Raw genomic sequence first — 26,338 nt, forward strand, 5'->3', positions numbered from 1 at the left:
TATCATTTTTGTTTCCACAGCTGAGCTCCATGAAGTCAGGGACCAGTCTAATCTCATACATTATAGTATCCCTGTGCTGGCACATGATAAATATTGATGGAATAAATATGTTTTAACTGGATAGGGAGATGCACAAGTTTCCCCTTTTGATATTTTTTGCAAATCTTAATTACGGCACTCTAAACTGGGCACTCCCTAGTGCCCTCCCTAATCTACCTGGGATACAACAAACTCAGAATGGGTTTTACTTCCACTTAAATGGTTATGGAGGATCGGAGGTCCATGAACGTGCGAGCCTCACGGTGAGCAGCAAGGATAGTCATCCCCGGATGAATGGATACAAAATTCTCATGGCTGGGAGCGGTCCGTCAGCGAGGCCGGTCATCCTGCCAGTCCTGTAACGCCACTTAACACCTGCCATTGACACCTCCCCACTGCCAGATCCCAAAGGTTCGCGTAGGCATTCCGAGCCGCGCCCCCTAGTCCGCAGCAGCAGGACGCCCCCCCCCTCCCCGCCCTATGCGGGTTCCGCCCCAGGGCGCAATGCAGAGCGACTCAGGCATCAAGAAAACAAAGTAAAACCAGTCACGCCAAGGAGAGGCAGCGCTATTTAGGCAGTCGGCTACTCCTCCAGAGCCTCCACCCTGTCCCCTGGGCCAGGCGCCCGGCGCTCGGACGGTGCCGGGCTCCAGGAGCCCCAGCTCCCTCCACGTGTCCTGTCTTCCCAGCAGCCTCCTCTGCTGCCTCGGGAAGAAAACCTCCTGACAACTCGCGGTCTGCGGACTACGACTCCCAGCAGGCACCGCGCCGCTCCGCTCTCCGCCCCCTTCACAGGACACGCAGGCGCTCTGGACTCCGTCAACAGCCCGGACTGGCGACGACCGTGTGCAGTTCCTTATGGGATTTGTAGTTTTTCTGGAGGCAGCTGGGCCGTCAGTCAAAGGGACGACAACTACAAGTCTCGGCGGCCCCAGCGTGACGGGCCCGGTCACGTGGCAGGGGGCCGACCGGGCGTGCGTGCCGCCGTTGATCCGGTGCTGCAGTGAGGAGGTGGTTCTCGCCTGTGTTGTGTGTGTGTGTGTGTGAGTGAGAGAGCGAGTGAGTGAGTGAGTGAGTGTGTGTGTGGGGGGACTCGGCTAGTTGTTGTCGGTGACTTCCCCCTCCCCTCCACCCCTCCCCCCTTCCCCGCCGCCGCTGCAGTGGCCGCTCCCTGGGCCGTAGGAAATGAGCGATAACGATGACATCGAGGTGGAGAGCGACGTGAGTCCCGGGGCTTCTTCCTTCCCGTGCGGGTTGTCAGGCGGGGACAGCGGCCAGGGCTTTCAGCGGGGCGACGGCGGCAGGGGGCCGGGCAGCCGCCTCCTCCTTCCCCTTACCAGCCCCCCCCCCACCTCGACTGGGACCGCCTCCGTCGCGCTCCCAGCTCGCTCTCCTCCGGGCTCCTAGCTGGAGCGGCCTTCTGGGACTGGAGGTGGGGTTGGAGACACGCGGCCTTTGGGACCCCCACCTCTCCCGGTGGAGCAAGGTGCTGCGGCCTCCGGCTCCCACCCTGTCCTGTTCAGGATCGGGGGGACTGGGACGGGGTGCGCCCGAGATCCCATTGTCCGGATCCCCGGGAAAGGGACGACGCTCAGGACCTGCCCCCTCGGTCTGCGATCAACCTCTTCCCGAGACCCACGGATCCTGGGGGGGTTGAAGGAGGGCAGAGAGGGGATGGGAGTGCCCAGATGCCCCGAGCTGGGTGCGAGGGGAGGAGACAGTGCTCTGAACCCCCTCCAGCCGGAGTCGGATCCCGGAAGGAGGGGCGGCGCTCGGGACCCCCCCTGCCCCGCTACCGGATCCCGCTGGGGGGAAGGGGGCGTCGGGTGGGGAGGGAGGGAGGGGGGTCGGGCTGACTCCCCACCCGCCGCTTCCTTCGCCGCCGGCATTTTCTTTCTTATTATTGAATGTGAAGTGTAAAAATAACTTCTATATTTTCTATTTTTTTTTCTCTCTTATTCCAGGAAGAGCAACCGAGGTTTCAATCTGCGGTACGTCTCCTACTCTCCATTTCATTTTCATTTCCGTTCAGTTCTAGTCCTTTTTGGGGTCAGAGAGAAAAAGAGATTGTTCTATTATTTTTAATACTATAGTAAACTCTCCTGTTAACCGCTAAGGTGAGGCGGGGCCTTGTTCTGGGATTCTAGGTGGGTGGGGGGTGGGTTTGCAAAATCTCCTCATTCTAGACTCAGGTGATAAGTTTCAGAGACTGTAGGTGAGTGAAAGGAGCTGTTTGCAGAAAAAAAATTGGTCGTTCTGTAGTTCCCAGGTGGGGGAATCTAGCTGTCACTATGTAAGTGTAAAATGAGAAATGTCATTCTGAAGTAAACTGTGTTATTTCGGTGCAAAGTAGTTAGATTTACTTTGGAACAAGCAGGCGCTAAACCATATATGCATAGTTGTGCGACGCTGAAGCCACATGCAAAAAAAAAAAAAAATCATCATGTGGTCATGTGACTGCTATAGGCCTATAGAATGTAGCACAACCTGGTGTTATTCTAATACAGAAATTAGAAATGTAGAGAAACCAAAGGTTGAATACGAAAGTGTCGCGGACAGCTTGTTCTGGTCTGACTATTTGACTTGAAGGAGACGTATGAAAAATATAGAAAAATTGTTGAGAAGTGGCATCGCAGAGATAGATTTGCTGAAAAGTGGTGGCTGAGACCATACAGTGTTATCAGTAATTTCTCATGGTTTTGATATTAATGTTCTCAGTAGATGGTTCTGTGGATTTAGATAGACACTAATCTCGTGCCTTTCCAGTCTGGGACAGTACTGTGGGTGTTCTATGAACAGATTAGAGAAAGAAAAAACGGATAGACAAATCAGAGTCACAGAGAGGAAGAGAAGTACATCAGCGTATCTAAACTGGACAGATGGGAATAGTACAAAGTTTATAGAGTGGGGATCAAAAATTCAGATGCCTCTGGGGGGGCCCAGGCAGTAAAATCGTCAGGAATAAAGTAAAGAGGTGAGTCCTGGGTTGCACATGTCTTTTCTGAAAAGGCAGCCACTACACTCCAGTAGGTTGTTGTTATGTGGGAGTAAGGGCTCACTGTTGCCAGATCTTCCTGTTTTTAAAGATAGTTTAGAAATCCAGATTTTTATGTATTTTTCTGACTTTGGAAATGTGGAGACAACCAAGTTGTTTGGGAACTTGTTAGAATATGCAGGATACCATTTTGATACCTGTGATATCCCAAGATAAAAGCTCGTCCTCTTCCTTGTACCTGCTCTTCATTAGAGCAAGTAAATTCTGCAGGTTATCCAAGCAGATAGGCATTAAGAAAAAATGTTTATTGAGAGTTTACTGGAGTATGCAGTTGTTCCGGAGGGTTTTAAAAAGTATCTCTGGGTGATAGTCACTAAAAAGAGTTTGTTTTGTTTTATTTTTGCTTGAAATATTGTCAGACACTTTATGCATGTATTTGGAAATCCAGTTCTTTTTTCTAGTCACTATGATCCTTAATAATGTGAACGTGGAGTTTCATGTTTGGGATCCAGTCTATTTAAAACACTTTTTTTCTTCCCCAAGTCGCCAGTTATAAAATGTGCCCCAAGGCTTGATCAGGGTTGGAGGACAGGGATTGGTTAAGCCTCCTTTGCAGAATCATTATTTGACTTGGAATTACATTGGCTTTCCAGTGAGAGAGTTTTCTTTGTGAAAGTTTGGCTTACTGTTCTTGAAAGCTTTCCGCTTTTCAAAATATCCATCCACTTGGGTATTGATGTGAATTGCTTTATTAAATTATTAAAATGTTTCCACTCTCCTAGAATGCTAATGTCATTGTTTTTTCTAGATATTTTTAGTCTGATGTTAAGGTGCCTAGGATTTTTGTTTTTTGATTTTGGGAGGTAGGCAATGAGAGTGGTTTTGACCCTCTATTTTTAATTTGAGACATCTACTTGCTGAGACTTTTAAATACTCTCTGGTACAAAATAATCCCAATAGCAGGGCGAGAAGAAGCAATAGATAAATTTTATAGTATATCAAACAATTACTGTGAACAAGTAGGGTAAAAAGGATTTGGGATTTTTTTTCCTCTGAATACATCAGTTTTTTTCCTGCCACTTAGTATAGATAATATATTTTTTAAAACTTGGGGGAAACTATTCGTAAGCTTGTGTTAATTCAGAAGAGGATGTGGACTGTGAACAGCCAAGGATTAAGGACTATAGAAGAACTTTTAAAAAGTTATTTGGAAAAGGTTCTATGGGTCCTGATGAAAAAAGAGGCCCTCATGTGTGTTTTATAATGTCACTGCACTAGGCGCAGCCTTGCTAAGTGTGAGAAACGTAAGATTCTCAGCAAGGACAGTTAGGAAGTGAGGCTAACTATAACAGAAAGTGAAACTGATTTGACGAATATTGTTTTCTGTTGCCTCAGTGCAAATGGCAAACAGCTTTTCCAGTGACCAGTAAGCTTTGTTGAAGGAAATAATCCCAAACAATATTTTTATTATTAAATGCTATCTTAACTGTTTTTTGGAGGGAAGAGGTTACATTTTAAAGATCATTTTCTGGGACAGGTACATTTAATACGGAGTGATCCTTTGGTTTTATTTTGGTTTGGGGAAAATGAAAGTATATGAGAAGCATAGGGTCAGTTTGTTAGGAGAGAAGCCCAAAGTCTTTTTCAGCACCTTCTCCATTCCAGCTGAATGTGTTGCAGTTAAAGTAGGTTGTTGGGGGTGCAGTTTCACTTGTGGACCCTCCTCATGTGAAATATTTTTAACTTCTCAGCGCTCTTTGCTTCTTTCGGAATTGTAATCCATTCAGAGGGGAGTGAGCTTGGTCGCCTTTGAGATTGGAATTTACTCAGGAAACGATTATCTGTTTTACCTGGAATTCGTTGCATCTCATCTCAGAAGTGCTGCACACTGCCTGTACTCAGTGTGTGCTTCAGAATGTTGACAGCGATGCAGCAACAGCAGGCTTGCCTCCTAAGTATGCCTGTTTGTTAGAGAAAAGGGTAATCTTATGTTTTAAAGTTCTTTTTCAAGATGGCCATAATTGGGAAATAGTTGATCATGGAATACAGCTTGGTTTTGAATTAGAATTTCATGACCAAGCCAATTTTATTCTCTTAAATGGCTATAGTTTGACAACATATTTGGTTTATAGGCATTCCCAAGTTCATTCAGGCACCAAATCATACCAAAAAAAAAACCAACCCTCAAAAACACATGTATTTAGTAGATGTTAGAGATACATAGCAGGCAGTCAGCTTCCAGCAGGACAGATACTGGAAAGTTGAAATTCATATCTTTTGTTAAGGGCCTTTGGAGTTTCTCATCCTAGCTGCCTGTTACTTTGTGTTGCAATTTTCAGGTTGATTAAAATGAATTAAGTTGCTTAGAAATTCAGCTTTATTTACCCTATCTGCTTGCTATCAGAAGTAATAAGTAGATATTTTCTGATGAGAATTTTGAACTTGTATATTTTCCATGTTTGTGTTTAATAAGAACAGCTTACTAATAATAAGCAACACTCCCCTCTAAAATGGCAACCTTTGAAATTCTTAAAGACAGTAAATGTTTCGTGGGCAACTCCAGTTCGGTATAGGCTGAGCATTTTTTATATGGGAATTAAGAAGACTCTCCCTATAGATGGGGTTAGATGTCAAGTAGTGTGAAAGAAATAGCATTGTTCTGGAGAACCTTGTGCATCCTTGAATAATGGAGCAATATTTCCCCATGCTATTTGCCTACCTAGAACTTGGAGGAGACAAGGCTGCTAGCTGACATAATGCTTTGAATGTAGATGCATTCTCTATGCAATAAGTTGGAAGGAAATAATTCAAAGAGATTTCCCTCAATTTTGAATAGACCTCCGTAGCTTGAATGACCTCCTGCTGGTTTAGCAACTTCTTGGCTAACAAAATAATGTTTGCTTTCAACATACAACAAAACTTAAGATACACGTGCTTGTTAGTGTCAGAGGTGGACAAATTGTAGGTGAAGATTTTGTACTCTGGCTGCCAGTGTGGAAAGTTTGGTGGAAATAAAACTGAGAGGCTGAGTAAAAACCTTGGCAGAGACGTCAAAGCTGGAAGCGATTTGGTGCTGGAGTTCCTGTTGAGCATCTGTGGGCCAGCCACTCTTCAGTATCACACAGCCCTTTAGGATTTCTGTTAGCCTGGAATGCCCTGAAGGAAGGGTTTTTTGGCTGAAACTGCAAATTGAAGGAAACTGAAGGGGGCGGCATCCAGCCACTGCTCCTATAGGATGTAAGGAGGGAGGTATTTGGGGGCCTGCTATGCAGCCCAAGAATACTCTACTGTCTCCTAGAATTTGTTTGGTACCACTTGTTTTCATTATCAAATATCTTTCTCAGTACAGGCGACAGAAAACTGGCTAATTTCTGAGTTGAGCTTTATTTGTTTAAGACACACAGTTCTTTGACCCTTCCCCCACGCCCCCCCCTTTTTAAACTAGTTTTGAGTTTGTGGGAGGATCTCAGATGCTTTATACTGGAAGTCTTTACCCTGTTTTTCATTCTCAACTCTGAAATCTTGGCCCTTTCAGAAAGGGTTGCCAGCAAGTGAAGACCATTAACAAAGCAGTGATAAGCCTGGCAACTGGCCCTCCATTTGGATGATGTGGAGTGGGGGACAGGGGAGTATTATTATTGGGCTGGATGGATCTCTGTGGTTTGGAAAGGTTTCCCGAACAGAATTCTCAGTTTTGTTTAAAGGTTTTTCGTCTCTTCTTTCAAGCCACTAGAGATATCATTTAGTATAGAGTTGCCTGGATTTAGGCATATTAGTTCTGCATATTTTTAACTTGCTCTTTCAAATGAGGCCTAGGGAGGAGAAAATATATCCTTGCCATTGTCTCTGAGAGCTTTGAAATTGACTCTGGTTAAAAGTAGCAGCTTGGGGATGGACATGGCAGCAGGGATTGGTCTAAGATTCTACTCTTCTGCTAGTTAAATTGGGCCTGGAACCACCACAGAAATTCCATCCACTACTTCGAGAACAACAGTCCCCAGCCCAGGCTTTCTACCAGGCAGTGGATTGCTGCCTTTCCTTGTTGAGCCAACTTCTCAAATTTGGCTGGCTCCCCAGATGAGAAGCCAAGATTTCTGCTGATGGTCCACAGCCAAGTTCACTTAAAAATCCTCTAACCAAAAGACTTGTCCATTTGAGTCCTTTCAGGGCTCAGTGAATGGGAAGGGGGTAGTGCATTGTGGGGATGATTTTGGTGTTAGATTATACCTAGCTCCACCCCTCTAGTACAGGCCTGAGTGAAACCAAGTCCAACTTGATTCTAACCTTTTGAGATTTGCAGAACTCTCCCAGAAAGAGAACAGACAATTAGGATTTTATTTGTATCAACAAGAGGAATTGTGGGTGACTCTGCTGTTAGTGCTTCTGTGTACAGCTCTTAAGCAGAGAGGAGGGCCAGAAATCAGGGTGATTTAGTAGACCCGAATATCTTGGGCTGTTGCTGGAGACCAAAGGTGGGCAGTTAATTTGCATGTAAATAAACCGTTCTGGGAGTCTGTAGCAAATGATGGAGAGGCAGATAGATGCCCAGTGCCATCTCCACCTTCTCAGTGCTTTAGGTATAGCCCAGGTTAGAGCTCAGCCCACCTTACCTATGTAGGTGACTAGAGGGGACAGTAAGTTAGGAAAGGACTAGATACTTAAATATGCTTAATTCCTTCAACTTATTTCCTACTGCTATTGGAAGGCATCAGCATCTTGTCCTATGCTGTGTGAGAACAGTCCGGGTACCTATAGCCTCAGTTTATCTGGTGTCCAGACTTGATTGTTACCTCAGTTTCCCCATAAATTCCATGTGTCATTAAGTTCAGCAAACACCACCCCGAATTCAGACTTAACAAGATTAGGTGGGTTTTAGAAGTGCCCACGCATCTGCCCTCAAAATGACTTACTATGCTATATAGAGTCAGGGCTCTGTGGGAACCAGGTGTCCAGTTCAACAGAGCTATTTGAGAGACTGGGAAGTGACTTCAGTTACCACAGCAGCTCCCAGCCGCCTCTTTCTCTCTAATGTCTCAGACTTAGGGTTAGATAAAAGAATTTCAAGTCCTTTCATTCCCACAACTCTTGTCTTTATAGATTTTTGTCTGTACATCTTGTCTAGTACAAGGATTCATTTGAGGCATTCTTGTGCTAAGCCAAGTTATTTACTCTTGTTGCTTCATATCTAGACTTACTGGTGCTTTGGGTAGGTTAAAACTACCCAGACTTTCCATATACAGACCTGTTCTCTGGGTTAGCCCAGTACAACCTTGTGTATTCAGGGTACATTTTCAGAGTATATTATTTTCCATAATTCGCAAAGTGTGGATGTGATAAAAAGTTCTTGCTTTAGACTAAGTTAAGCATCTGTGTTCCATTCGGAGGGAATGTCCTTTTTTTTCGGGACCTGCAGAAGCCCTCTTGCAGTGCTCTCCAGAGCTCTCTTTTGCCTGAAGCCAGAGTATTCTGCCATTTCTGATTTGTCGCCAGTCTTCTTCCCTCTCCAGCTGATAGTTCTTTGTGATGTTAAGCAGGACAGGATAAAGACTTTGGGCCATGGGTATTTAGATACTGCCAAATAAACTTGACCTGCCACAGGTGCCTGCGGAAATTTATTCAGAGCATGTGGGTGTCAGATGATTTGCTATCTAAGAACAACCTTTCTGGCACAGCGTGTGTGAGGGGAAGCCCTTGGCAGGATAGCACCCTGGATAAACTTTAAAAAACAGGAACTCAGAATGTGGTTGGTGTCTTTATCAGCTCTGTCATAATCTCAGATTCATGGCATCTGGGTTTTCTAGAGGTTTTAGTTAGTTTCTATTGTAGAATTTGGTGAGCGGGTCTTAAATTAGTCCCTTTTAGCAAGCTAGAGACCAGACTCATGGTGATGGGTTTCACATGGAAAGAAACACTGCACCAGTGACCTTACTCCCTTCCTGGGCACCCCCCATGGAGAATCTTTTACAGTGGGGGTGATCACATTTTATAAAGGGACCCCCTAGAGCTTTTCCCTCGTCACTTCCCAACCATGGACTGGCGGCTATTCTGTCACATAAGTAAGTTGTGGGGGAAGACTGATGTTGCAGGAGAGTTACACTTTGTCCCTGTGAATAACTTTTATTTTACTTATGCATGAGCTGGATGCATCGAGCTACTTTGGATGTTCCTGTCGCAAGCCTTGCTCACCCCTTTCTCCCCCTTTAGCAGATCCTAATTCTGGAGACTCCTAACTGCCCACCTCGACAAGTCCTTCCCAGCCCAATCGCCAGGGACAGCGCTGACAGCATATACTTCCAGGCTATTCCCCACCCACCTACAGCAAGCAAAAGGAGGGAAATTGCTAATGTGCTCTTTTTCCTGTTCTTCTAGGCTGACAAACGGGCTCATCATAATGCACTGGAACGAAAACGTAGGGACCACATCAAAGACAGCTTTCACAGTTTGCGGGACTCAGTCCCATCACTCCAAGGAGAGAAGGTGAGTTTATTGAGAAAGCTGAAGGCCACCACTAACTTGAAACTTGCTGGGGGGTGTACCAGGGCACTCACCTGTCTGGAAAGAAATGGAATCAGAGATATTCCAATTGTGTGATTTCCTTCATTTTTGATTCTTTGGGGTATTGCACACCTACTCTGTTCTTAGCAAATGACAGATGTGATGTAGCTGCTTCTAAGACATTAGTAAGAGTTATCCTTTAAAATAAGAATTATTTATATTAAATTACTCATTCAAGAAATGATTATAACTATACAGTACAGAGAATAGCCCATAAAAGTTCGGGGTAACACGAAGAATTTCTGAAGTCAGTGATTCCCTAGCCGTCTATGAGAATTTCTTTCGTATGGTTCAAACTTAGTACTTATTTTAAATGAGATCTCTCGGGGAATGTATATGAGCCAACCTGGACATCAATGATCTTCCAGTTTCAGCAACTTTTATTTCAAGGCATATATAAAGAGCATTTTAAGTTATAGGACAAAAGACTTAAGGAAAGAGAAATGTTCATATGAAGTGGAGGGAAAAAATAACTGGTCTTTGCTTCCCTCCACCCCACTGATGGCCTTCCAGAAACTAATATTTTCCCTGGAGAGGTAGGCACCAGCTGTTTCTACATTTGAAGAACAAAGTTGGAAGCTTTGAGTAAAAAGCCTATGGGTTAGGGTCACTTCTTGGAATTTGGAGAAAACATCTGTTTGTGCAGTTAGTTATAGCCTTAACACAGAATGTAGCCCACTGCTATCCATAGCAATTCAGTGGTATGAATGGCAGACTGGAAAGAGGACCTGTGTTTTTTTGTTCAGTGATTCAGTATTTTAAAAAGCAACTATTTTAAGAAAAATCATTACTCTCAGGTATGCTTGGAATGACTCTCCTGATTTAGCTCTGTGGGTGGGGGTCCTGAGTTTGTTTGGTTATCCATAATCAAACTTAGAACCATTATAGTTTTACTTTGTTTATACTGCCACTCCGGTCAGTCATGTGCTTTATGCCTTATCTAAGGTGTGGCTTTCTCTGTGGCTGAAGCGTGGAGTAGGTCTAACCTCCATGAAAAAAGCAAAACAGGCCAAGTGAATACCTAGTATTGCAAAACCAGGATTTGCCATGTATTAGGTCTACTTACTGTGTACTTGGTTTAGTGGCCGTGAACTAAGGTGCTTACCTAGAATAACAACATTCCTGGGCACAACACTCTCAAAGCAGCACAGGAAATCTTTATGATGGAGAGGCAGACTCATCCTTTCAGAGTACACACATGCAAAGGATTACCTCTTGTGCTTGTCTGAACTGTAGACAGTGCTTATTCTTATGCTATGGTATCAATTAAAACAGTTTTGGTGAACTAAATGGACAGGGCTCCCTTAAGTCTCACATCTAACCAGGAGTGGCACTAAGGCAGTGTTTCCCAAGAGGTGGCCTGTGGCTCACTCTCTTCAGATTCACTGCTGACTGCCATTCTGGAGGCAGGCCTGGGGATTTATATTTATAACAAGCAGTCAGGTGATTCTTAGGCATTTTTAAGTTTGAGAACACTTCGGGAGAAGCTGGTCATAGGAGGTCAACTAGACCTTTTTCCTTATCCAGCATATTTTGCACTGCTATAATACTCTTCTTCAAGTCCTTAAAATCACACTGTCCTAAATCCCATTGTCTCTTTTCTTCAAGGAAGTTGCTAGTTTAAATTTGGTAGCCTTACAAACTGAATAGGTTGTCATTTGATGTGGCCCATTCATTTATTCAGTCACTTCGTTCATCAAATGTTTATTGAGGGTCTGCTGCATGCCAGGAACTGTTGTAGATAGCAGGGAAACGGCAGAGAACAAAACACACAAGCAGAAGCTCTTTTTCTGGTGAGGAAAGGATAGAAAGTGAACTAATAACTGTAAAATATACATAGCTTGTTAGATAAGTGCTATGGAGAAAATTAAACAGGGAAGGAAGGGTTGCAGTTTCAAGAGTTCAGACAAGGAAACTCACTGGCAAGTCATCATTGGAACAAAGGTTTGAAGGAAGTGAAAGAACCAGGCATCTGTCTGGTCATAAGCACTCCAGGCCAAAGGAAGGCAAGCATAATAGCCCAAAGGCAGGTACCTGGGAGTATTGCTGGGCCTGTCAAGAACAGAGGCCATGGTGGCTGGGGTGGAGTGAGTGAAGGGACCATAGAAAATGAGGTCAGAGAAGTAGCAAGACTAAGGAAAGACAAGTAGTCAAGGGGCCAGGTTATGTGGAGCCCATTAACAAAATCCCAGTGTGGGAATTGACCAGGTAGCTTTCTGATTTCAGAATCCTATTCTGTATTATAATCCAGATATTCCACACTAAGCATGAGTAAAGTCATTCTGATCCCCTTCCCACCCAAATTCCACCATCTGCATGATTTTCCCTGTCTGCCAGCATTGTTTCACAGATGCTGGGGGGAGTCTAACAGAAAGAATACTTTGTCTCTCAGTCTAACCAGTGCTCACTAAATGTTGTAATTTTTTAAAAATATGATATTTGAACCAAAGGAAATTGGCTAATTCTTGATTTGTATTGCAGTAATTAAGGTTGCAACATTATGTAAATTATCATGAGTTTGGGGGAGCTCAGATCCAATTCTTGCAGGAAACCTATCCAGTCTCTTGATTTGGGCATCTTTTAAGCTCCAGGTGACTTCTTCCTTAATATTTGAATTACCTATCATACATAGCCCAAGTTTTTTGATTTTTAAACTGAAACCCAATACTGAGTGAATTGGATCCTAACCCAAGAGTGAGGGATACTTGTATAAAAAAATAGCTTTAAATGTGAGACCCAGATTCTATCCTCTGTTTTATTTTTATTATAACATAAATGTTATAAAAAGTGGTCACCTTTTGCATAAGTTAAGAAAAAAAAATCAGTAATAACCAACATCTCTGTTGCAACATAAAAGTAAACGCAGTGGTTCTGTGAGGTTTTATACTAATAGAATTGAACATTGGCTATTACTGCTGTTCCGATCATCATTACTGTATCAGAGATGAGGAAGTGAGCTTGAGGTCATGATCCCCATCTGTAGCTGGACAGGGACTAGAACTTAGGACTGCTGATTGCTGAGGTCAGTCTTTCTGCCACACTAGAGGGGTAAACAACTTGAGGATATTTGAATAAATCTTACTTAAATACTTTTATCTTTATATTGGGAGCTCCTCCTAGGTAGAGCTGGTAATCTTGGCAGTATGTCATACCCGGGCTATTTTTACTAGAACACTGTCTCCTGAAGTGGCCTATGTAGGTGACACGAAAGTACGGACAGTTGAAGATCACTAAAATCTGTAAATTTTTCTGAGTCCTCATAGCTCCTCTGAGAAAACAGCCATTACAGCTAGTGGTCCATTTGGGTTTTGCCATAGGTCCCAGTGTTAGCAAGAAGACCCTTGAACTCTATTGTTTGAGTCTCTTATTTTTGGTGTAGTTCTTCCACTGGACATCCCATGGGGAAAGATGGGATGGAAATAGTACTATCAGCCACTCAACCAGAGAAAGGGATGTGAGGGCAAGGACAACTGTTCTAAAGGTGCCTGGGTGGCTCAGTTGGTTAAGCATCTGCCTTTGGCTCAGGTCATGATCCTGGGGTCCTGGGATCCAGCCCCACATCAGGTTCCCTGCTCAGTGAGGAGCCTGCTTCTCCCTCTCCCTCTGCAGCTCCCCTGCTCATTCTCTCTCTCTCAAATAAATAACATCTTTAAAAAGGAAGACATTACTTTTTCCTTTTTTTTTTTTTAACAGAATTATTATTTGTTTTAAGGGTGTTAGGTTGGGTGCTAGGAAGTGTTGCCCGTGGCTTGCTGGCACTGACCTCATCCTGTTTTTTCGGGTTCAAGACCTCGGTGACCAGCCCATCAGTTTGCCTTTACATGGGGAAGTGATTCTGCCCCCTGCTCCATACCTAGCATCCAGTTTCACTGTCTCCTTGACATGGTTGACTTTAGTGATAAAACATTGCCATTTGCAGGTGTACAGTGGTTTAGAGAAATTTCTTTTAAGTCTCTTCCTAAATGCCTGTTTATCTTAATAGTTAATTGCTCTCTCAGGCAGTTGTGCTCTGGATTTCTCCTTTCTGGATAGAGCTGTGTTAAAAAGAAATAATATATGGGTGCCTGAGTGGCTCGGTCAGGTAAGCAGTTAAGTCATGATGGCAAGGTCTTGGGATCGAGCCCCGCATCGGGCTCCCTTCTCGGCAGGGATCCTGCTTCTCCCTCTCCCTCTGCCTGCTGCTCCGCCTGCTTGTGCTCGCTCGCTCTGTCTCTGCACCAAATAAATAAATAAAATGCTTAAAAAATTTTTTTTTCAGATAATAAAAAATAGTATTACCTAAGATGAAAATAAAATCAGGATGTCTTCTAGTGAGCATTAAGTTCAGAATTCCTTCCTTTTGGGTGAAAACAGGAGGGCACTGCTCAGCTTCTGCTAAAGACTCTGGCACATGATAGTTCTCAGTACATAGCTGAGGCGTGAGAGCACCAGAGGAAAGCACGGGCTTACTCCATCCTGGAACTAAACAGCAACAGCCGATACGGTTGTGTACGCCTGTTTAATTGAGACCCAAGAGCCATGTTGAGCACTGTAGAGGTCTAAAAGGTATAATATAGACAGAGTCTCCTCTTGAGGGTCTTGTTCTCTTGTTGGGAGAGAGGATTATACCACTTAGCAATAATAAGATAACATGCTGAGCATTAAATAAGAGGTTAAAATACTGAGCTAATCTGTTTCGTTTCTGTTAAAGCCTGCTTTTCTTAACATGTTAAGGTGTTGAAACCAAATAGCTCCCTTATACCAGGGAACCTGACAGTTCTTACAGCTAAAGGTCACTCTCCTGTTAAACTCACTCAGAACTGTGACTGGGGCACTTATCCCAGTTGTAATTCTACATATGTTTGTATGGTTACTTGGTGACTGTCTGCCCATCTGCCATATTGCACCGTGAAGGCAGGGAAGACGTCTTTTGGTCCTATTTTCTTCCCTCAGTGCCTGGCACACTAGGGTGCAATGAGTAGGTGCAGTGAGTACTTACTGACTGAAGGTTAGAAGACCCCGGCCCCCCAACCACGTTATCCTGGCAGAGGATCGTCCTGGTGGGCACCTTTTAAGGCATGCTGTTCATTCAGCAGCATGCTTCTGTGTCATATAGAGGCTGTTGAAGGGATTATCTTTTAAATAAAATGTAAACCACAGTGCTGACCTTTTCACCTCATTACTCATTAAGGTTATTTCCTGGCCAGACTCCAACCCAGGCAGTTATTTTCTTCAAAATTAATTTTTTCATTGGAGCATCTGGGTGGCACAGTTAGGTGTCCAGCTCTTAAAACAGTCCATAAAACTCTCGGTTTGGGCTCAGGTTATGATCTCAGTGTTGTGGGATTGAGCCCTGTGTCGGGGTTCATGCTCACTGCAGAGTCTGCCTGAGATCCCCTCTCCATCTCTGCCTCCCACTCATGCATGCACGTGTGCGCTCACACTCGCTTGCTTGCGGTTTCTGAAAATAAATAAACCTTTAAAAAAGTAATTTTTTCAAAAATGTAATTTTCTACCTTAAATTTGTTGTCCATAGTTGCCCAAGTTTCATTCAGCCCTGGGCTCAGCAACTGTGAACGTATTGATTTATTGAATTCTTTGTAAACTGTATTTATGTGCTACTGAAAAGGTTTTCAGTGCCCAACATGGTAAAAACTGGTGTTCTGTGTTCTCTAAATAAGGTACCCACCTTGCCTTCCTGCTTTTTTCTCCTCCTTCCCTTATTGTGGAGTGGTGTACACCCCCTCTGCTTCCCCAGGAGTGTCATTTATCAAAGTTCCTTCCTCTTCTCAAGGTCCAGCTTCAGCCTTAAACACCCAAAGGACATCAGGGTTTCACAGTGAAGAGACCCACCAAGAGGGCCCTCCAGCCTGTGCTACCCTTTGCTGCTGGAGCACCTCCCATGTTTCTCGGTGCCCGGACCTCCCCTGCCAGTCTGTCTCTTCCTGCCTGCCTTCAAGGCTCATATCAAGCAGTGAACCACCCAGAGAACCCCACAGTATTGTTCTCCCATCAGCTCCAGCGGGCATGGACTCCATGGGGCCTCTCCTATGTGTCCCTTCCCTCTGTGACAATCTTACCACCTGACTGAAGGGTACACTTATTGAGGACAGAAGCCTTGTCCCACTCTGCTGGAAGTCTGCAGTGCAGAGCAAGGAAGGGCTCACTCCTGTGGGGAGGACTAGAGAGCCAGGAGGCTTTTCCATATTGAAATTTGGAAGGGTGCCGGATTGTTTCCTAGGCGCTCCCTTCAGCATTTCTTTTGCTTTTTCCCTTGTAGCAAAATTGCAAAAATTTTAGGAAAATAGGAAGAAGAAAACAGTACCCCCTTTCTCTAACACAACTGTAGCCTTTCCTTTATTCTAAGATTTGGAGATGTGTTGCCCTGTACATATTTAAAGTGAGCCACAAATGCGTTTTAAATTTTCTAGTTGACATAGTAAAAAAAAGTAAAATAACAGATGAGGTAAATTCTAATAATATATTTTATTTAACCTAATATGCAAAAATAAGTATGACTTCAATGAAATCCCATGTATTGTGTACTTAATAGCACAGCTTAAGTCAGTCTAGTCCCATTTCAAGTGCTTATTAGCCATTTGGTCAACAGTGCAATTCAGATGTTTCTCCCCCATTCCACACCTCATGTTAATATGACTAAAATCGGGTGCTGTCTTACAGTGAGTGCCAAAAGAAACTTGCCTCCATTTCTTCCTCCCCGAAAAAGCTGCTGTTGCTAAATTCATGAAATAATGGATGGAATCTAAGAAGCAAGGAAATGATGGTATTATCAATCTGTATATTCCCTTTGGATTTCTTTGTATACATGCTTTACATGGATGAGATGTTACAACTTGTTATCACAGAAGATGCCTTTTGTACAAATGATAGTGTTCATATTGTTATTAGGCATGTTTCTGTTGGCCAGTTACGTTGTTTCCCAGATTTTAATTGTAGAAGAAATGTAGTGATGACCATTTTGGTGTAGGTGATAGTTTTTGTACAATAGATTCCTAGAAGTTGGGTTGCTAGGTAAGAACATCTGGTTTTTGCTTTGTGTTGACAAAATGCTTTCCAAGAGGATTGTTTTCATGTCTTCATTCTTCCATTTCTTATTTTGTAAAGCAAATGCTAAAGACTGGTCCTTTTTTGAAAATCAATTAACATCTAGTGTATTATTAGTTTCAGAGGTAGAGTTCAGTGGTTCATCACTTGCAAATAACACCCAGTGCTCATCACATCATGTGCCCTCCTTAATGCCCATCACCCTATTACCCCATCCCCTCCAGCAACCCTCAGTTTGTTCCCTATAGTTATGAGTCTCTCATGGTTTGTCTCTCTGATTTCGTCTTATTTTTCTCTCCCTTCCTCTGTGATCCTCTGTTCTGTTTCCTAAATTTCCATGTTATGAGTGAAGTCATTTGATATTTGTAATGACTAGTCTTGACAGTGTCCTAAGAGCTCCAATTTTACCATTACTGGAATTTTTAGTAGGCAAAAGGTAGTAATTAATTTTGTATTTTGTGTGTTACTGGTGAGATTAAATCTTTTTCCACATATCTATTGCCTAGTTGCATGTCCTCTTTGGGGAACTGTGTGCCTCTGTCCTTCATTAATAAGTGTCACAACTTCATTTCAGACTGCCTAGAGCAAATGACTAGAGAATGCAAGGTTTGAGAAACATGATCTGTGTTGACCCTTAAATGTCTGACTCCTGGCTTAAGCCCCTTAAAGAGCATGAGGACTACCTGCCTGTAGTAATCAATAAAATGGTCCTTCGGACTGGGGAGGGCCTGCCAGCGGGAAGCTTACAGGGGCCACATTGGGCTGGTTCTGACCCCACAGCCTTCCAGCCTACCTTATTGGCGTTGATGGGGTTTCCAGTTTGGAATGAACTACTTTAATGTAAACCCAGATTTATTATGCAAATCCTTTAATTTTTATTATCAGAAGATGGTTTATTCGAATGGAAATGTATGTCAGCTTTGGCCTACCTTTCTCTTTACCTTAATGTGTATAAAAGCTTTTGCAGATTTCAGAAAATAATGGTTTTATGTTTCCTTAAAATATGTAGTACAAAACAGATATCAGTTAGTGAGGCAGGCAGCATTCTGTTTTCATTCCCCAGAATATGGCGTTTTGGTTCTTGGGGGAACAAGGCGGTGGTAACAGCTTGGTAAGAACTGGTTTTGACAGTAAGGAGGAAAACTGAAATAGGACCAAGGTAATTACTTCTTGAGTCAGGGTTAGGAGTCTAGGGAACTGCGGTGGTTCAGATTGTGAACATTCTGGCACTATTCTTCTCTTCCTCACCTCTCTCCCCCTGCTTTCTAAAACAACGTGGGTTTTTACACAAATCCAGAATACTGTAATAAGATTTACATCTCCAGAAACATGTGGATCTCTTGCCTTATATAAAAAATTGTGAGAGCTGCTGCCTTAAAGTGGGGCTTAGTAACCTTGGATTTCATCCTAACATCAGTATTAACTACTTCAAGATTCCTTTGGGGCCTTAAAAAAGTTCTAATTAGAATCATACTCTTGGGTTTGGGTCTTTTTGTGGACTATGTCATTGTTTCTTGCTGCAGCACATGAGGTGGGTGCCCTGTGTTCCCAAGCTCAGTTCCATTCAACTGGGCGCCACGGAAGGCTGGGTTGGCACTTGCCTCTCTTTGTGGCTGTGGGCAGAGATGCCAGTAGGCCGGTAGCAGTGGCACAAGCCCAAGATGGGATAGGAACCTGCTGGGCACCTCAGCAAAAGCCACCCCAGGTCTTCTCCTATGTCCATTTTGGCTGTGCCCTTGTTAGGTAATGAAGACAACAGTACTGTTGGGAGCTGGCATCTCCCTTCCCTTGGGGCTAGGTTCAGTCCATTCTCCCATGCTGTCTCATATCCTCAGGCTTTTTCTGTTTGCTGCTTCTCTGCTAGAAACCTGTTTCGTTTGCACCTGTCTTTAAAAGAAAAAAAAAAAAAGGGATGCCTAGGTGGCTCAGTTGGTTAAGCAGCTGCCTTCGGCTCAGGTCATGATCCCAGCGTCCTGGGATCGAGTCCCACATCGGGCTCCTTGCTCCGCAGGGAGCCTGCTTCTCCCTCTGCCTGCCATTCTGTCTGCCTGTGCTCACTCTCTCTCCCTCTCTCTGATAAATAAATAAAATCCTTAAAAAAGAAAAGAAAAAAGAAAAAAAAAAAAGTCTTCCTTCAACAGCTCCTATTATTACAAGCTACTTTTTTCTCATTGCTCACTTTTTCAGCCTAATTCTAAAAAACTAGTCTTCAGCTTCAGCTTATCCCTATGCTCTTTACCTGTGCAAGGATGATTTACCTCAACTCTGACTATTCCAAGGAAACCATCCTCTCCTGGGTCTTTATTGACATCTTGTAGATGAATCCCTTTCCCTCCTGCTCAGACTCTCCTCTCTCTGACAACGGCATCAGTGCCGTCAGTGCATTTCTGTTGGTCTTTTCCACAGCTTCCTCTGTGCCCCCAAAGTAGAAGTATCCTGGAGGCCTGGGTTCAAATCCTGACTGTCCCGCCTACTAGTAAGCAAGTTAGTTAATAAGTACCCAGTAGGTTTTAGCTGTTGCCATCACTGTCGTCATCGTCATCTGTATTGCCGTAATGTGGCCATGGCTTTCAGGGAACTTCTGCATGGCTCCCAGAGGTGGAGGAGGAGCCTGAAGAGCCATTTTGCATTAACTCATGCTGCTGCTATGTAACAGGCCCAGTACCTCTTTAGTCCCCTCAGCCACAGTGTGTGCTGGTTCATGGCTGTGTCAATTTCTGCTCAGAAAATTAAAATCAGAATTAGTGCCTCCTGATTTTAAAAACTAGCAGGAAAAAAAATTATCCGTGTCTATACTTAGTATCCAAAGGCAACAGTCCATACATGGACACATTGACTTACCACAAGTCCTATCAGCTCGGTCACATACACACACACACAGATTGCTGACTCAGCCAACAGTGCATTTCAGAAAACAGAAACCAAAAGCCCAGGCCATTCCATAGTCCATGCTATAAAGTCTGGAGCCACTCCACAGTCTGAACCATAAAGCCCGAGGTTGTTGTCTGTTTCTTGTTTACTGTTCACATAGTAGAGACTCCTAAAGACACGGAAGGGCCTGCCCCCACCCTACTCCTGTGGCTGGACACATGATCTCATGGTTTGGAAAGCCAGGAAGAAAGGATTTTAGATGTCTGGCATTTTCTGGTTTCAATAGTTTGCTTTCACCCCCATCCCTAGACTAGACATGCATGTGATTTTGGGAGAATTTTATATTTTGTGCTTTAATTTTTTTTTTTTTTAAATATTTTTTATTTATTTGACAGAGAGAGATCACAAATAGGCAGAGAGGCAGGCAGAGAGAGAGAGGAGGAAGCAGGCTCCCTGTCAAGCAGAGAGCCCGATGCGGGGCTCGATCCCAAGACCCTGAGATCATGACCTGAGCCGAAGGCAGCGGCTTAACCCACTGAGCCACCCAGGCGCCCTGTGCTTTAATTTTTTTACTGGTTGGATTTTACTTAGTACTCTGGGTAAAATAAAGTTAATTGAACCATTCTTTTGGACTTGCTAAGGGGTGACCTGGGATGTTTTGCTCTCTGCAGGGGATGGAGGAAGGGCTGTGCTGAGCCTTCTGGAGGCCCTGTGCTGGGTTTATACCCATCCAGCCTTCTTCACGGGCCTCTGTGTTCTGAGCATCTATGAATTTTAACTTCATCTGAAAACTGCCCTGAAATGGGCAGATCACTGACAGGATCTTTTCCCCTCTTTGGTTTGTTGTGCTATGCTTACTGCTCACTAGACGTCATGGTTTCATGTATTAACTATGTGAAGAAGAAACTGGCAGCACTTGGGTTGCTCCTCAGTGTGGTCCTTCGTTAGGAAGAATCATCACTGAATATTTGCAGTCTTGCGTTTTTTCCCTTGTCCCAGCTGCAAATGAGTCGTTAAATAAGAGCTAGTGTTGCTTTCTGGGAACTGTTGGTTGAAAAAAATAGACAAACGTTAAGAAAGACTAGGATGGAAATATTCATAGCAACTAGATCATTGATCGTGTGCATAGAATTTGGAGGGCTGTGTGGGGTCTGAGAGAATTTCTGGTCAAATAAATAGCCATGGAGAAAAAATTTAGGTCTGTGGTCAGAGAGTCCAGAATGCCCTGTCTTTTGGGGTCCTGAACTCTTCCTTGCCACTCTGCCACCAATCCTCCAGAACTTCTTGTAAATCCCATCTCTAGTATCCGGAGAAGCAGAGTATTTTAATTAGTCCTTTCTAATTATGTGTCCCTTTTTTCATCTTATCCCTTAGTAATTATATCCTAATAAGTTCCTTCAGCAGAAATTGAAAACAGCATCTGAAGCAGCCTTGCAAGCCCCCGTTGCTAGGTACTCTGATTCTTCCTACAAAAGCTGACTGACTCCAGAAACACACCTAGCGTAGTCTCCACTCTCGTACCCCTGCTGTGCTACTCTCCCTGCCCAGAGTGACCCTTTGCCACAGATGTCACCTCAGTGTAATGTGTGTACATGCGTGTGTGTGTGTGTGCAAGTATGCACACACACAGAGAACCAAGGCCATTGCCTGACACACAGTAGGTAATGGCTCCAGCCAGAAGCCATCTTTCCTGTGGCCACACTTGTCGGTGCTGCCCTGTGATTTGTCTGTGTATAGATATATTTATCTCTTCAGCTGGATAGTAAGCTAGCTTCTGGGCCAAAGAAGCCATGACTAATACGTTTGGTTTCTCCACAGTGTCTGCTCAGTACCTTGCACATAATTTGCAGCAGATAAAAATGGTTAAATATGAACAGTTTCCTTTTGAGGAAATTGCCTTAAGTGTGCTATAAGTGAAAAGTCCTTGTGAGGACTGGTGAATAAATCCAAGCCTTGCAGAGTTCTCTGATCTGCAGCCTAGCCTGAGGTATATAAGTTGAGATTGTCAGGATTTAATACAAGTGGATACAAGTTTTGCTATCCTGAATGTAGATGTTTTCTTTGCCATTTTCCCCTGTTGTGTCTGGGTTGTTTAGAACCCACTAGGATTGTAACACAGAACTGTCCAGTACTGCCCTACCCTGAGTGAGAAGCTGTGCTACACACTCAGCTTCTAGAATACCCTGCCTTGGGTGTCGGTCCTCTGGGCTTTGTGCCATTCTACTAGTTTGGCTGGTTAACCGCTGGCCATGAGTAGCTCTGGCCTTGTTTGCAACCTGGAGGGACTCTTTTAGGCATGTTGGTCCTCCAGGGGCCAAATAATCCGACATCCATTTTCATGGCTTGTCAGCCTGTTCCTCTAACAGAGCAGTGCCTAGGCTGCCCGTGGCCGTGGTCAAGGTGTGGCTGCTTCCTGAAATGGCCCAATCTCCTGCCCTTCCTGTGTTGACATCAAGCTCGGACAGCTTTCACTAAGTCTCTTCAGCCAGGAAGGCTGAAATAATGACACAGCAGCATGGCTCAGCTGGAAATAGTTAACACAGCCAGGGTGTTTCTGAAATCAAGGGACCTGGATGAAAAGCTTTACACCTACTCCAGTTCTGAGCTCGATCCCCCCGAGGTCTTGCTTTTGTTTTTCTGGCCCAGCTGCTCCTATCACTCCCTAGTAGAGAGCGGGTAGCGTCAGCTCTCAGTTAAGTAGTATTTTAATGTTTTCAGACGTAGCCAGGCTGAAGACTTGAAAGCAGCCTAAAGAACCCCAGAGGGGATGGGAGGAGTTCAAGTTCAGAAGTCAGATGGATCCGAGTTTGAATCCAGGCTCTGCCACTATCTAGCTGGTGACTTTGAATAAACCAGTAAAGTTCTCTGAGCCTCGGGTTCCTGGTGGAGCTGCCTCCCAGAGAGCGCTGCTGCGAGGTAAGCCACACACGGGGCTCAACACCTTGCCTGGCGCAGAGCAGGCTCTTCCGCAGCAGTTCCTGGCGCCGCCGCAGCCCTGTCCCGCCTCACCCTCCTGCTGCCATTCCCCTGTGTGCTCTCACAGAAAGGCGTGGTTTCCTCACTGCTTGGACTAGGTCTTTATTTTGTTCCCTTTGCTTTTTCTCCTATTGCAACAGGCATCCCGGGCCCAAATCCTAGACAAAGCCACAGAGTATATCCAGTATATGCGAAGGAAAAACCACACACACCAGCAAGATATTGATGACCTCAAGCGGCAGAATGCTCTCCTGGAGCAGCAAGGTGAGCCCCTGAGCTGGTGGGGCCACTGGCCCTGCTATGCTCCGGCCAGGTCAGCGCTTCGCACCTGGGCCTGCAGAGTCAGAACCAGTTACAGAGCGCGTGCTCATAAGCAGCTGCGGCCTGCTTCTTGGGCTGAATAGTCGAGTGTTAGAACCATCCTGAGGCAGGACCTGAGCCGCCAGTGAGGGAACAGTGGAGTCCAGGGGTTGGATGTTTGAAGACTTTTTCTGACCTGATCTCTCCCCTTCCTGGGGCTCAGGTGCTCTGCCTGCAGTAGGGGTCACACCTGGCATCAGGTGTCTCAAAAGAGCTTTGAGGTCCTTGGATTGGAGTGTGCTGTGTAAGTACCAGAAACTCCAGGTGTTCAGGGACAGTGAGCCCTCCCCATTGTCAATGGTAGTCCAATCAGGGCAGCCTATGGGCCAGGCCCATGCTGTTCTCCAATGCTCACACCCGCCTTTTCCTACAACCACAGGGGAAAGCGAGAGCTGATCAAGTTCTTTGTTCCTGGGGAATTCACTTCTCTTCCTCCCTCATGGAAGATGCAAGTAAAAGGAAATGCAAGTAACCACCTGGGTTAGAACACCTCAAATAAAATAAAATAAAATAAGATAAAATAAATGGGTTGACCTTCCAGGCTCCAGATGAGCTGAACCCCAAGGGACGGGCAGTGGGAGGCGGCAGCGGGTTGGTTACTGGGCCGAGCAGCCTGCATGTAGGGGCTACGTGTCAAAAGGCCCAGGTATTCCGTGTGTATTGGTGACTTGCTTCCAAGTGTCCAGCTTGTCTTTCCAAGTGGATCTTGTACAAGAGAGCTAAGCCAAGCCTTTTCTTTGGCTGACACATCCTATGTCATCCTTTCCTGCTGTTGTGTGGCCTTCACACCTTTGTGGAGCCTGGCATGGCCAGGCCAGCTTCTCCTCTGTCATTGCATTGCTGGGTCCCACAGGGAGCTTATGCTCCTGTCTCTACGCTCGGCTTCCATGGCAGGACGGTGACATCACAAGCCTTCTCTTTAGGGTTGGGTGGCATTGCGGAGTGGCTGGCCATGTCCACTGGGCCCCCGGGTCTGGCTGGGAAAGGAGAAGGGCAATGAAGCCTGTGGGTGGAACAGCTACCAGAAGGGTGTTACTTCTGAGCCACCCTGAGCCTCGGGGGCCGGCAAGCCCTTCGGAAGAACAGGCTGGACCCTGAGCTGAGACTTGGTCACTCCCCCAGTCTCCAGAAGGCTGTAACCCGCTCGCTTGGTTGCCTTTCAGTCCGTGCACTGGAGAAGGCGAGGTCGAGTGCCCAACTGCAGACCAACTACCCCTCCTCAGACAACAGCCTCTACACCAACGCCAAGGGCAGCACCATCTCTGCCTTCGATGGAGGCTCGGACTCCAGCTCGGAGTCGGAGCCCGAAGAGCCCCAAAGCAGGAAGAAGCTCCGGATGGAGGCCAGCTAAGCTCCGCGGGGCAGGCCAGCAATACAAACTGTCTGTCTCCTCCATCGTCCCTCCTTCTTTCAGTTCATCCCTAGAACCCTCACAACCATTTAAGAGACTTTTTTTTTCCCTCTTTCTCTCTCTCTCTTTTTTTTTTTTTTTTTTTTAATTTTATTTTTATGTAGAAGCTCTTGGACAACAGCTCTCGTTCTCCTTCCCCATTTCCACATTTTTTTTTTTAAACGTTTCCCTTCAGGGATTCCCTGTACCCACCAGGAATTTTTAAACCAAAACACCCCAACTTGGCAGCTTTTTCTATGGAGGACAGACGGCCGGCCGGACCTCTGAGCACATGATGTCCTGACCGGCCACCAGCTCCTCCAGCCCTGCCGGGCACTTGCCCGGAGGACTCCTGCCCCTCCCAGGCCGCCCTCACCTCCGTTTGATAGACTTTGTGAATCTGTGGACTGCTCTACTTTAAGAAGATGACCGGTTTGGAGTAATCAGAATTGATCCCCCTTCTTTTTAAGGATTTTTTTTTTTTTTTCTAAAAAGCTATTTATCGCTTCTGTTAAAAGACTAGATCCTTGAAGAAGTCTGTGGTATAAAAACAAGTGGGGACAGAGTTGCAGCCCCATCTTTGGCCTGTTTCGCTCCTGCCTCTCTCAGCCAGCCTTAGGGAGGGCCGTGTGACACCCGTGTGGTATGTGTGGGGGACAGCAGGCAGCAGTGAAGTGGTAGCCGCCATGGGGTGGTAGGGGGTGGGACAAGGAGGGAGGATCGGGTCGGGGAGAGGTTTTGTATTGAGGGCCAGTGATGACGTTTTGATATTTATTTCCTGCTACTGAAATTTGAATCTGAGTGAATTGTCCTTATTTCTGATGATGTCGGTATTGCAAAACGACAGATTCATAAAGTAATGATCAAATCTTCCTTTCTTTCCGTGTGTATTTCTAAGAAATAGAGCCAACTGATTTTGTATGTAAATACCAAGAGCAATTTACCTGGTACTAAACCTGCCCCCCAGTGCGGACCCTTCCCTGCCCTCACCCTACTCCCGTTCCACCTGTCCTGGAACCTGTTCCCATCGTGTGATCCAGCCCTGGTCCTGGCTGCGGTCAGCAGATCCCAGTGAAGGGTTTTGTGTGTTTAGGCCTCATTTCTTTGTCTTTTTCCTACTCCGTTCCTGGCATTTGCTGATTTCTAGTGTGTACTCTGTAGTCTCAGTCTGTGTTTGATTCCATTCCATGGAAATAAAAAGTATGTTGTACATACTGCCCAAGAATTGTCTTGCAAGTTAAGGCTTTCCCCTTTACTATAAGACTATAAATAAAAACTTATTTTATCCTTCTTGGTGGTGGTGTCTTCTTGCCCGTGCAGAGGCCAAGATGGTTAAGGGAGGGGCCCTCTGGAGGCCATGGGGCCCGTGGGGAAAGCTGAGAGAAGGGCAGAGGTCACTTACGTGGGCTTGCAGAATCTGGAGCTCCTGGAAGTCACAGCAAACCCCTTGTTGTAAGGGCTCAGCTCAGCTGGGCAGACCAGGGGATAGGTAAGCCAGTGGTGGTGACTTTGCTCATTGGATAGCAGCTTTTACAGTTTCAGCAGGGGTGGGGTTATCCAGAGCATTTCTAGAGGCAGTTCCTGCTAAATAAATGACACTTGGGGAATTGGTAGCCCAAAGCTATGGGTTTGGGTTTCTCCTGGTAATGAATGTCTAGCTCCTTTGCGTTTCTAGAGAGTTCCACCACAGTAAGAGGAGGCAGCAGAGGAGCTGTCAAGGGCTGGAGGTAAAGAAGGCTCATTCAACAGCATCATGTTAGCTCTACTCAGCCTAGCGACCAACACTGGCCTGAATTTGTTTCACCTTGAAAGGAAGAGAATTTATGGCCAGAGCACAGCTCAGCTTTGGTTTTCCTGTCTGGCTGACAGGAAACTGCTATTCCTAGACCAAGGGACGGAGTGAAGTTAAATCAGTTCTTTGCTTTGTCCCTCTCTTTAGAATGGCAGTGCTCGGGTTCCTGTCAACCGGATGTCAAGTTCACAGGATCTCTTTTTGGTTATGGGATTCGATAGGTAGGCCATGTCTCTACAACAGGCAGTTTAGAGCATGATCAAAACATGATTGCAATTAGGAAAACAAGGATGCTGGGAGAACAGCATCCCATTTA

At 45.1% G+C, this 26,338-nt stretch overlaps 1 protein-coding gene across 5 annotated transcripts; it reads left to right on the plus strand.

The window, feature by feature from the left end:
- Positions 1 to 1,030: 1,030 nt before the first annotated feature.
- On the plus strand, positions 1,031 to 25,520 carry MAX (MYC associated factor X). Of its 5 annotated transcripts, XM_044229983.1 has the most exons (5): positions 1,033 to 1,260; positions 2,004 to 2,030; positions 9,404 to 9,511; positions 22,621 to 22,744; positions 24,004 to 24,278. In XM_044229983.1, the coding sequence occupies exons 1-5, from the start codon at positions 1,225 to 1,227 to the stop codon at positions 24,189 to 24,191; spliced, it is 483 nt and encodes a 160-aa protein (XP_044085918.1). In that variant the 5' UTR covers positions 1,033 to 1,224; the 3' UTR covers positions 24,192 to 24,278. The 5 variants fall into 5 exon arrangements, with proteins under 5 accessions (XP_044085917.1, XP_044085919.1, XP_044085918.1 ...); XM_044229982.1 differs by lacking the exon at positions 22,621 to 22,744 and having other exon boundaries at positions 1,031 to 1,260; positions 24,004 to 25,520; XM_044229985.1 differs by lacking the exon at positions 2,004 to 2,030.
- Positions 25,521 to 26,338: the final 818 nt, after the last annotated feature.

Source organism: Neovison vison, chromosome 13 (genome assembly GCF_020171115.1).
Source record: "Neovison vison isolate M4711 chromosome 13, ASM_NN_V1, whole genome shotgun sequence".
Classification (NCBI taxonomy): domain Eukaryota; kingdom Metazoa; phylum Chordata; class Mammalia; order Carnivora; family Mustelidae; genus Neogale; species Neogale vison.